Source organism: Chelonia mydas, chromosome 3, assembly GCF_015237465.2.
Source record: "Chelonia mydas isolate rCheMyd1 chromosome 3, rCheMyd1.pri.v2, whole genome shotgun sequence".
Lineage (NCBI taxonomy): Eukaryota > Metazoa > Chordata > Testudines > Cheloniidae > Chelonia > Chelonia mydas.
In genome coordinates, this window is record NC_057851.1 from 20,202,971 (window position 1) to 20,215,050 (window position 12,080).

Below are 12,080 nucleotides of genomic sequence, written 5' to 3' on the forward strand. Positions count from 1 at the left end.
TCAGACTTTATGTCCATTACCTTTATCAACCAAATTTGTAATCTCATTAAAAAACAATATCATGTTTGTCTGAGAAGACTTATTTTCCATGAAACCATGCTGATTGGTATTAATTATGGGGCCATCCTTTTAATTCTTTACTGATGGTGTCCCTTATCAGCCTTTCCATGATTTTATCCAGGATTGATATCCAGCTAACCAGTGTAAAGATGCCCATGTTGTCCCATTTAACCTTGTTACATATTGGCACAATATTAGCATTTTAAAAAATTATTCCTCTAGAACTTACCCAGAATTCAAAACATTGTTAAAATATCAACATCAGTGATTCAGAGGGCTTCTTGGCCAATTCTTTTAAAACTCCTGGATACAGTTTATCCAGCCCTACGGATCTGAAAATTTTTAACTGTAGCAGCTGCTGTTTTAATATCAACCCTAGTTACAATTGCAATAGAAAGTATTTCATTATCACTGTACGCTGTGAATGTGTCATCCTGATAGATTTTGAAAATTTTATCTTGTTAGCTTTAACCTTTAAAGCCTTGTTTTAGCCCGTTCCAAATGTCTGGACTGGTCTAGGAGATCCAGAAAGAAGGGAAAATATTTCCTGGCAATTTTCTTCCTTTGAGATCTCGTAAACCAGTCTAGGTTCCTTCCCTATGTAAATTATTGCCCGTGTAGATTAAAATCAGAGTTTTCATGGAACTATTCATATTTATGGTTAAAGATATTGGTTATTGTATATCAACAAAAATAGTTTCACTATAGTCTGTTGGAGGTCTTGCTTTCAAATGACATAGGAGTGTAACGGCATTAAAAGCTAACGGCCAGATTTTCAGAAGAGCTAAGCATCCAATGGTTTCCATTCAGAACAACAGAAACTCCTCGGTGCTGAGCTCTTCAAGAAACCTGGCCACGTGTTTAGGTTCCTAAATGGGAGCTGAACTCTTGTAAAACTTGCCCTTAATGATTTGTCTCCATCTGTTGGTTGGTTGGAACTATATAATCCAAGAGCGGCCTGGTCCAAAGATCTCAGAGAACAAAAATTTCCCTACTTGATAATTTTCTCACTAAAAAATTGTTTCAAAACAAGGGTACTTTTCTACCTTTTAATAACTTCTTCTCTTACTTTTTGAGACCCTGAAGCATTTCCATCACTATTAACTGATTTTTCTGCCCTGGTGTCTGCAAGAAAAGGCTGACTCTTTGAGGTGAACTTGCCCTACAGCAAGCGCTTGTCACCGTTACTTAATGCTGAGCAGTCACGCTGGGTTGAGCTGGCTGGCTTAGATTTCCCATTCGGCACCCCTCCTCCCAGGACAGATGAGAATGACCCTTTTGTCTTGTCGGTTATCATACAGCTTCGGAAAAGTGAACACTGTTGGAATAGAGAGAGAGCAGCAGATGACATTTTTCAGTTCAGCACCTGCTGTCTTGTTTTCCTCAGAGGCAATGACAGGATTAACCAGTGAGCAGTCCAGCCAGCTTCCTAAAACTGTATTTGTCCCAGGATGTCAGTGTCACCAGACCCTGCCAGAACAACAGATGCAAAACCTGCAATCACATCTTCCCCCAACAACATGTCTTTCAGGATCCAAGGGTCCTACACGTGCCTATCACAACATGTGATGTACCTCATCCAGTTCACTAAATGCCCCAATAACAACTGTGTGGGGTAAACAAGACGATCACTACACTTTTGCATGAGCTCACACAAAAAAATTGATAAAGACAAAAAAAAAACACTGTATCACTTCTGGGTGAACACTTTTCACAAAGCACATCACTCTTTGTCTGACCTATCAGTCCTTATCCTCAAAGGAAACCTGCACAACACTTCAAAAGACGAGCCTTAGAGCTTAAATTCATAATGTTGCGAGACACTAAAATCATTGGCTGAATAGACACGCTGGATTTGTGGCTTAAAAACAACAATCTCTGTAACCCACTAACTGCCCTTCCTCCCCCCCCCCCCGCCCTTCCCTTCACCTTTGACTGAAGAGGTGTTAATGGGCCACTTCTGTTCCACCTTTTATTTAGCTGTGACCCTCTGAGTACATTTCCCAGATCTGAAAAAGAGCTCTGTGGTAAGCTCGAAAGTTGTGGCTACATCTAGCACTACAGCACTGATAGTGCTGTCTACACTGGCGCTTAGGTTGATGTATCTTATGTCACTCATGGGGTGTGGATTATTCGCACCCCTGAGCAACATAAATTATACTGTAGTAACCTGTAGACAAAGTCTTGTCTCTCTCCCAACAGAAATTGCTCCAATAAAAGTTACCACCTCACCCACCTTGTCTCTATAAACGGCAAGATGCAATAATAGTGCCCACAAAAATGGATTGAAAATTTGGCCCTTAATGCTTACACAGATGGGTTTTATGTACAGGCTTTATACAACAAAAAATTTTAGCATTGTCGAGTCTTTTTGAAGCTCATAATCTTCAAAATGTCTTAGCTTGATCTGAGAAAGTTCAGTGGCCTAATTAGCATTACACTTATGGAACTCAATAGGGGTAAAATCAGTCAGAACTTTAATAAGGGTATGTAGAAATTATTCTGAAACTTTAGCTTCAGTTCAATAGGTTATCTTAGCTTTAGGGATTTTTTGGGATCACCTTATAGCAGAGGTAACATTTTGTGTTCAATCCCATAGAAAGTTCCCATGAAGCTGTAGCATGCTTCAGGGCTCCAGGACTCTTTCCAAATGAGTGTCAGTTTTCTAAGGACCAGGGACCAATGAGTGGCATGGCTGATACCAGCTCTATTAGCATTGGATCCTGTCAGCTGCTGAAAGAAGTGCAGCAAGCCAAAGTGCAAGTGTTTGCTCAGCCTTTGTGCACAGAGGTCATCACATTGTGTGAAGAAATATGCACAGTGCTCAGCATTACTGCCTGAACTGTGAGCCCTGCTGTGTAGGGAGAAGTGTATATGTGATAGGACAGGGCTGAGCATAGGGGCTTAAGTGCTTCTGAAGAAATGTAAATGATTTGGGTAAGAGCCATTTTTAGGAGTGTCCATTAATCCTGCTGCCAGTCAGATGCAGTATCTTATTCAACTAACCTTCAGTTACCAGATACCAAGGTGATGAGTGTAATGCAGATAGATGAGCTGTGTGAAGGAGAAATTAATAACTGAGGCAGCCCTGGGGTCCAGACATAGAAATGCTTCTGAAGGTTCCCAAGGACGGCAGAGCCTGCCCAAAAGTGGGGGGTGGGGGGGGGGGGTGGGCAGGGCCCAAGCGCCCCATCTCTTCCGGCCAAGGCTCCACCCATGGCCAAGCTGCAAGCTGGAGCGGCCGAGAGCCGTGGACCCTCCACCTGCCGGGGGATGGAGGTCGAGAGCAGCCCCCGGCCTGTGTCCCCGCCCTGCAGGCCCCCCACCCAGGGCAGGAGGGTCCGCAACTCCCCACATCTGCCCGCATACGGCTTTTATCTGGATCCAGCTTTGGCTGGTGGGCCGCAACCTGGCCAGGGTAAGAGCCGCATGGGCAGCTGTGCTGCGGACCCTCCACCTGCCTGGGGTGAGGGGGTCGAAAGCAGCCCCTGGCCTGTGTCCCCACCCTCTCTCCCCCCCCCCCCCCCCCCCCCGCCCAGGGCAGGTGAGAGTTCCACAGCGCAGCTCCCCATTTCTGCCTGCACGGCTCTTACTATGGATGGGCTGCGGCCACCCCAGCCAGAGCCGGGACCAGGTAAGACTCAGGGGCAGCTGTGGAGAGCTGCGGACTGTCCTGCTCTGGGTGGGGGGAGGAGGCGCTCAGGGGGAAGAGGAGGGGTGGAGCACCTGCCAAACTAGGCCCGTCCACTTTCAAAAAGTGGGAGGGCTGTGGCCTCCTGGGCCCCCCTATTCCGGCGCCCCTGAAGGTTCCCATGGAACATTACTCTCCCAGCCAGCTGCTTCATTCCTCATGACACATGCGGGGTACAATGTCGCTTTTAACCACTCTCTGTTCGCCTCAGCTGACCTCACTTGTTGGGTCATGAGTGACAGAGCCACCTTATTGGCAACTCCTTGTTCGGCACTCTGATAAGACAGAGCCCTGGATTTGTAGCAGTGCAACATTTATACACTCATGTTTTCCCCCTCAAAATAATCTTATTGCTACTGCAGAGGGGGTGGCATGGAACCGATCAGCTAAATACAGAACTGTGGGGATTTTTTCTGGCTTAGATTCTGGTCTCAAGAAAGCCATGTTGCTGGTTAAACATGAAATCACTTGGCAGCAAAATGCTGGTGTCCTTAGAAGGGCAGTAAGGTGAAGCAGATCCATCACAAAGAATGACCTTTTCCTTGTTCAGCCTGGTAATGTTTAGAAAACATGGCAAGTCACTTTCTGTGCTCTCAGTCATGGGCCATGCAACTGTCCAGTGATGTATCCTGCAAGACAAAAATTCAACTGGCTAAGTACATTTCTCTCTGTAGCAATGCGCCTGATTTTTCATCTTCACTCCTGCTGCAGATATTTGAAGATCACTTACATGGAGATTTAAGGTATATTTTTCTTTTGTGTCGTGTTGTAAGCAATTGCAGGATGGAGAAGAGCTGCCTCCAGAAATCTGCCTCGCGTGTTTTAATGTTTGAATTTAAAACGGTGCCTCTCTCCAGTGGATGGATGAGGTGGTTGGATGAATGGTTTGCATCTAGTCAAATAAAGGGAAAAACTGAGGCTGAAGGGCATGAAAGAAAGGATTACGGAACCATGCTGCAGAACTATGCAGCTTTTACTATACATCCGATCACCTTGGATCAGGCAGAGAGGTGACTGGAAAGAAATTTACACATGAACTCCACTATCTACTCACGTATGTCCTAGGTGGCCATGCTGTTAAAAGGCTTGTGTATTTGGAGAAAAATGGGCTCTTTGTAAGTTGGGAAAGAGAAGTTAACAGATCTGTCCATCAATCTTAGGTACCTATATAGCCCCCAGCTCTGTAGTATCTGAGCATCTCAAGTCCTTTATGTATTTATCCTCAACAACCACTGTAAGGTAGGAAAGTGCTATTATCTCCATTTTGCAGATGGGAACTGACGCACAGAGAGATTAGTGTCTTGCCTGTGGTCACACAGGAAGTTTGAGGCTGAGCAGGGTATTGAGTCTAGGTCTCTAGCTAACACCCTAACCGCAGGAACCCCCCACCCCCACCCCTGAACCACTGTACCGCTGTAGCATCTGAGCACCAAAACACAAACTGAATTTGTTGCCATTTGAAATTGTTTAGCAAGCTGTTTAGCAATTGCCTCCTTGTCATTTCCCGTCAGTATGGTACATTTCCAAAACATTCAGTGATTAAGCATTACATATCGATCTTGTGTAGTCATTTAAAGTGCATCTTTTGCTGTTGCTAAGAGATGAAGCAACAACAGGAACATGCTATTCACCAGGGCTTATGTTTTGCTGATGATAAACTCTTATGAAAAGTAACGGGACTCCGCTTACCCTCTGTTTGTGGCCGCAATCCGGTGAGTATTTTACTGGCCTGTTTAACGTGACTGGAATGCGCTTGTAATCTCTTCGACATTATTGCCTTGTTTTTTTGATGGCAATAGCATTTTAAATGCTGCTAATTAGTTTTACTATAGACTGAAACCTGACCTTGTACTGGGTAAAGAAGAAGAGCAGATCTTTTAGTGCAAAAGGTGCCTGTTGGGGGTGCACTGGTACCTTGCGAGGACATGACTGTTATACTTGTGGGTCCAAATATCAGGAGATTCTGTGCAAATGATTTGATGCCCTAATGAATAGGCATTTCCCCTTTTTTGAATTAAATTCTCTCATCCAAAGATTTCCTCTTAGCCTCCTGTTTTTCTCTGGCTCCCCACATGCCGACTTCTCTCTTGAATTTTCCCCTTTCTTACCTCGGGCTTCATTGCTGTAATGTGTGGTACCTAACTGTGAAGGCCGCCTTAAAGCTTCAGCTAATACAGAGCATGGCTGCTCATCTTCTGAGTGGGTCAGTGGGTTCTGAGCAGGTCACAGTTGTACTTCTCGCTCTGCCGTGGATGCTGCTACATGTTTGCGTGATTTCAGAGTAGCAGCCGTGTTAGTCTGTATCCGCAAAAAGACTATGCTCAAATAAATTTGTTAGTCTCTAAGGTGCCACAAATACTCCTTATGTTTGAGTGAGATTGCTACAGAGACTAAAGGGATGTGGGCTCATGGGCCTGCCTCTCCCTCAGCCAAAGGTGGTGCAGATCCTGGACAAGGCCCCCAGTGTCGTATGCCCACTGGTGGGGGTGAGTTTGCAGTGTTAAAGTATCTGCTACCTTCTCTTCACCAGTGAGGTACACAGGACTAAAAGTAGTAGCCACTGACTGGGGAGGCTCACAGGGTTTTTTTTCTAAAACATCACACAGATTTAACCAGTGTCTGCAACATGGCCAAATGGGTCCAGGCCATTCTTTGGATATCAAGCCATTCCCTTCCCTTCACCTGTATTTCAGTGGTGCTGAAATGTATTCAGGAGTCTACCATTGCCATTCCCAGACAAATGAAAAGTCCTGAAAAGGAGGAGAAAAATTGCAACCAAATGTGATAATGTTGTAATTTTTAATATGCATCTTGCTTCCATTTCTGGCTGAATTCCTTGATAGTTCTTGTAATGTAAGAAATATCAGCTGAATTTCTTTCTTGTTTCTTGTACTTTTAGATCTAAAAAACCTAAGAAGCCTGCACCTCCTGCAGCCAAGGAAGACAAGCCCAAGTTAACTATTTTTGATGAGGAAGTAGATCCTGAGGAAGGATTATTTGGCCCAGTAAAAGATTTTTCATCTTCCAGTTCTAAGAAGAACTCGTCAGCCAAAGAGAGTAAATATGTTCCATTTTCCATTATGTACAGTTAGGTTGTGGTCCCTAAAGCTTCTGTAAGGCTCTTGTATTTAAAATGGAATGGTGCAGTGCATGAAACTTGGGTTTGATGTAAGAATGTTGGGCCAGACCTTCAGCTGTAAATTAGCTAGAAGTGGAATAACATGGCTTGCAGTTGCAATAGGCATACACTGTTGGACTTTGGATTCTCAGTGGTTATGGATCTGTAGTTGTTGTCTAGCTTATGTTGATGGGTGAGTAGAGCCAGTAGCTCCTGCTAGTGCAGTGTATCAAGAATGTATTTCCTAGCACTTTGTGAATTTTTACTTTGGCTATGGAAGACCTTTTATAAAAATAAATTTTCTATAGGATGTTTCCTTTCAGCCACACAGCTTGATTCCCCTGCTAACAGTCATGGTGGTGATGTAGTTGAAGCTTGACTAAACTTTCTGATGATTCAATCTTTAGACCTGAAATTATTTGAAGACCCAGACCTCGGTGGGACTGTTAAACTAGGCGATTCACTGCTGCTGCCGACGGCCTGTGAGAACAAGGACTATGTGCTGAGCACCAGCCTCAAAGAGGACACAGAGGAGCTATTGAGGTATTCATCTAAAACGGTTCCTGTGGTAATGATATCCACTAGGCATTCTTGAGCAGGAAGCAATTTAGATCCCAATGCCACAAACTCCAGGGCAAAGCTTAAAAAACATTCTGTGCTGAAAGTGGATTGACGGTCATACTAACCAAGACAAGAGCAGACATTTGTTTAAAAGCTTGAAAATCAAACACACAACATCTTTATTAAAGCGTAACAATAATGGGCACTGACAAACAGTAGCACCTTTACTTTCTCAAGGTGCTTTACAAATAACCCCCAGGAGTGTAGATGGATAGGTTAGCTCTCCATTTTCCAAATGTGGAAATGAAGGCAGAGGAGTGGCTTGTCCAAGGGTAAAGATGAACTTCGTTTCAGAACTGAGATTAGAATTTAGGCGCTCATGGCTCAGAACTGTGCTCAAGCCACTAGATTGGACTGCCTCTTTATTTAAACAGTGTCTCTTGTAACGTTCATTTATATTTTAATCAGAACTATGCAAGATCTGGATTATCAGGAGGCTCTGAGGTAGAAGGAAGCATTCATGAACATGCCCTCCTTTTATCTAAGGTACTTAATATGGCCCCAGTTACCAGAATATCTGAGTGCCTCTCAATTTAATGTATTTATCCTCACAGTACTCCTGTTAGGTAGTTTTGCTGCTCCGATCATTCCCTCATTATAAATCGGGAATGAAGGCTCAGAAAAAATAAGGTCACATGGGAAGTGTGTGGCAGTGCAAGGAGTCGAATGTGGGTCTCCTGAGTCCCACGCTGGCCCCCTAGCTGCGGGACCACCTTTTTGCTCATGTTATTAGTTACTGTCCATCTTTTTAGTATCCTACTTTAGTAACCAGTCCTGAGTAGAGATGAAAAAATTCTGATGTGTGTTCTTAATCCCTTGGAGCTGGTAGTTTTGCAGCCTCCATTGTTTATACAAAATGCCTTAGCACTAACATATCACAGCAGAAATACCTGGCTTAATTTATGCAGCAGTTAAGTTAGGTCATATGCCGTCTCCTCTTACACTTTGGGGGCACATCTGATATTTACAAGACATGATGTGGCAAGACATAACTCGATTTACTGAGGTGGCACGTTGGGAGTGAACACACACATTCTCAGCTTTTCATGTCTGCTTTATCCTGTGCAGCTAATCTAGGCATAAAACGCTTGACCCAAATTGGTCATATGACTAGAACAAAAGTGCCTTATTTAGTGTAATTCCTCCATTAGCCATGAAAGCAGTGGAAAGAGCCTGACCATTTGTCATATTATTGCATTTCAAATTATGCAGTCTTCCCTGCTCAGTCACCGTGAAAGAGGACCCTGAAGCCCACTCTTCGACTGGCAGATTATGCCCTTATATAGATTTGGTGTTGAAGAAGATAGTGACAGTTGATCAATTGCCAGAGCTGGTGATAATGAAAAAAGAGGGAGAAGATACTAATTCTTTAAGTTATGACTGTTTTTCCCCCTGAATTGTCACAGTGCCAGCATCAATGCCTTCAGTAGCTGGCAGTGCCAACATTCAGTTGTAAATGAGTAGGTGTAGCCCAGCAGAAAATCCAAGTGTGTGACCCAACTGGAAAATGGCATGGGAATCATTCTTGATCTAGAGACAAATCTTATCCCTGGTAGGGATGTAGAAAGATAGTGCCCTATGGATATAGCGCAGAGCAGGTAAACTGAACGGAGAGAAATAGCAGGAATAAGGAAGAGCTGTTGGAGGAAGAGAAATAATGAAGGATGGAAATTAGCAGAGAACCTGAAAAACATAGAAATGTTGGAGTCTGATTGTGGACCTGATGGGAAGCAAAATAGAGCAGGGACGATGTGAGATGACAAATGAGATCCTGCTGTCTTAACCTAGTGGAGTTCTTCTTTTTGCCCCAAGAGAATTTACCTGTGAAGCCAGAAGCCTTGCAGCTTAACTTTCACAGGTAGTCACTGATTCTGGTACCATCAATTTTTGATGCCGAACTAGTGACACTTGTGGCCTGATTCCAGAAGCACAGATTATCTTCAGCTCCCATTGCATTCCACTGCACCTCATTGGCACTTCTGAAAATCCAGCCCCAAGTTGTCTCAAGTTCGGTGCCCAAAACTGCAGCAGGATTTATTTTTTGACAAAGTTTGTGTTAGAGTTCAAGGAACTGATATCTGTGTAAGGATCTAATGAAGGGTGAAATACTGAATTATTTAAACAGAGTCCAGAGACCACGCAGTGCACAAGTGGCCTTGAACTTACTCCCCATCCCACCCCATTAGTTCCAGAATTCCAATCAGCCCCTCCAGATACATCAACAAGCACTGCATCCCAGCTACTGCAAACCTTGCTGGAGCTGGCATATTGGGGTAGGGACAGAGGAGGTCAGACAGGGATCTTAATATATATCTCTCCAAATCCATGTGGGATATAAAATATTTTTTTAAAAGGACTTTCCTGAGTCTTCTACCAAATCTTTGTTCCCCAGTGGGAATAGGGGAGTCTCTGTGACATCACAACCCGGAGCATCACTTTAGAAAAAGAAACTCCACGGGGTGGGATATGAAATAGTGGGAAGTACGGTGGAGAAAGAAAGGGGAGGAGAGGTTAAAAACCACATGAGGTGAACAGCTCTTTTGCCCTTGTTGTTTAGTGCATGCAGCACACAACATACACTTAATATTGATCTGCAGGTCACCTTTGAAAAAGGCATAGTTGTCTCATCATATTATATATATGTGAAGCTCTTTTGAAAACCCATTTTAGAGAGCGCAAACGCAAGGCCTAAAACCATCTACGAGTGCCCCTTGAAATGAAAATTGGAACAAAGGAAGCCTGAAATCAAGTCAGTACCATAACCTAAGTGAGGTCCTGAAGTCAAGATCCTTGCAAATAGCTTGCCTTAGACCAGACAGATACATTTAGTGTAGGATAGTATGATTAAAGGATATACTGTACTAAGCACAAGCATCAGTGAAGAATGACTGTATTCTAAAACTGTGAATACAAATAAAATGTCCTGATTTCCCCCCCTCTGGTAGTAACCACTAACAGACTATGTGGAGGACGGCTCACACATGTATGCCCAGTGGTGGAGTACTCAAGACCATGCCAGTACATGTCCACTTATCTGAGATTAGATTTTAGCCCTAAATTGACTTGTTGTACAGCTTGAGGTCTGTTCTCTTGTGAACACCAAGGGATTTATCCACATAACTTTTCCATAAATCAAGAGAACAGCAGATCCCTTGTTTGTACTTTATTACATTAGGCAAGTAAACCCAATGCCTCGGTATATGTACGTAACTAAATGTACTCCATTGGGAAACCCCCTTTGAGGTTTCTACTCCCTGCAGATGCTTTCCCTCAAGGATTGTGTGTCATAGTCAGATTATTGTTAATATGGAAAATGATTATGATTTTAAAAGATTAATAACTCCCGTCCCACTGGGGGCTTTGGTCACAGAGAGCAGCTGCTGCTTTCTCCTCCTGTGTAGCAGTAGCTCCTAGTAAAAGTAGGTAGATTGGCACCTCCTCCTCCTTTCCACCCACTTTCAGAGGCCCCTACATCTCCCATACATTGAAGAACCCAGAGGTCTGTAGAAGGAGCTGGAAAGGAGGGGGAGGAGACTGCACCATGTGGCCTCCTATACTACCATGGATCACAGTTTGGGGGCTACACTTGTGTATGTTTTTCTCTCTCCCTTTGGGTCATGTAAGTTGAAAGCTGAATCTAGCCACCACTGGCAGTTGGAGAGTGTCACCTGCAAGTTTGGTTTGCATATAAGCAAGTGGCTGTAGATGGTTCAGACGCTGATTAGACATTCTCTGCAAGTGTAGGGATTTGTGGGATCTGCTGCTAGTGATTTTTTTTTTGTTTCTCTTGAAAATTTTGTCAGGATATTTAATGTGGGAGAGGGGGCAATCCATTTGACCGTTCTGAATCCACCTAAACTCTATTCTTTGTTTTTCCTGTATCTCTTTGATGGTGTTTGGTTGACTGACTGTAAATGGTCCTCTCAGTGTACCAACAGGAGAGAGCCTCTCAACTGCCAGTTTTCACTGCAACAGAACATGGCCAGGGTCTCTTAGGGTATGTCTGCACGGTTATAAAAAACCCACAGTACCGAGTCTCAGAGCTTGGGTCACCTGACTCGGACTTGCAGGGCTCGGGCTGCAGGGCTATAAAATTGTAGTGTAGACATTTGGGCTCAAGCTGTGCTGTGGGTCTTTTATTGCAGTGTCAACATACCTTAAGGTCTGTCATCTCTTTTGAACATGAGCGCTTGAATGACTGCACGACATGTGCTTTTTGTCCCTTGTACATAGTCCATTAATAGTGAAGTCATCCCAGGCACTGGATGAGGGAAAGACACAGGGTAGGATTGTCAAAGTGCTCACCGTTGGCCTATCTCAGTTCTAAATGAAGTCATTAGTAACATCCCTTGTTGACTTTAGTGGGAGCAGAGTGAGGCCAGTGTTTGAAGGGCTCCCCCAAGATATTTAAATTACTGCTGTAAGTTAACTTCCCACCCACCTAGTGCTGTGTCCCAGGCAGCTCAGCAATTCGCTGGCACTAGTCAAAAAATGCCTTTTTTTGTTGAAAAGTCTTCAACTAGCTGTACAGTGTGTCTCCATGCCTCATGCAGGAGCTGGTGATATGTGTCAATATCTCGTGCTCGCTCC

The 12,080-nt window shown here is 43.9% G+C and overlaps 1 protein-coding gene across 1 annotated transcript in view; it reads left to right on the plus strand.

Annotated features, from left to right (window-relative positions):
* HS1BP3 (HCLS1 binding protein 3) overlaps positions 1-12,080 on the plus strand; it is a 73,573-nt gene that overhangs the window by 45,092 nt on the left and 16,401 nt on the right. The window contains exons 5-6 of the mRNA XM_037893999.2: positions 6,651-6,808; positions 7,277-7,412. Of these exons, the coding sequence (XP_037749927.1) occupies positions 6,651-6,808; positions 7,277-7,412 (294 nt within the window). The remainder of the gene's footprint in view (positions 1-6,650; positions 6,809-7,276; positions 7,413-12,080) is intronic.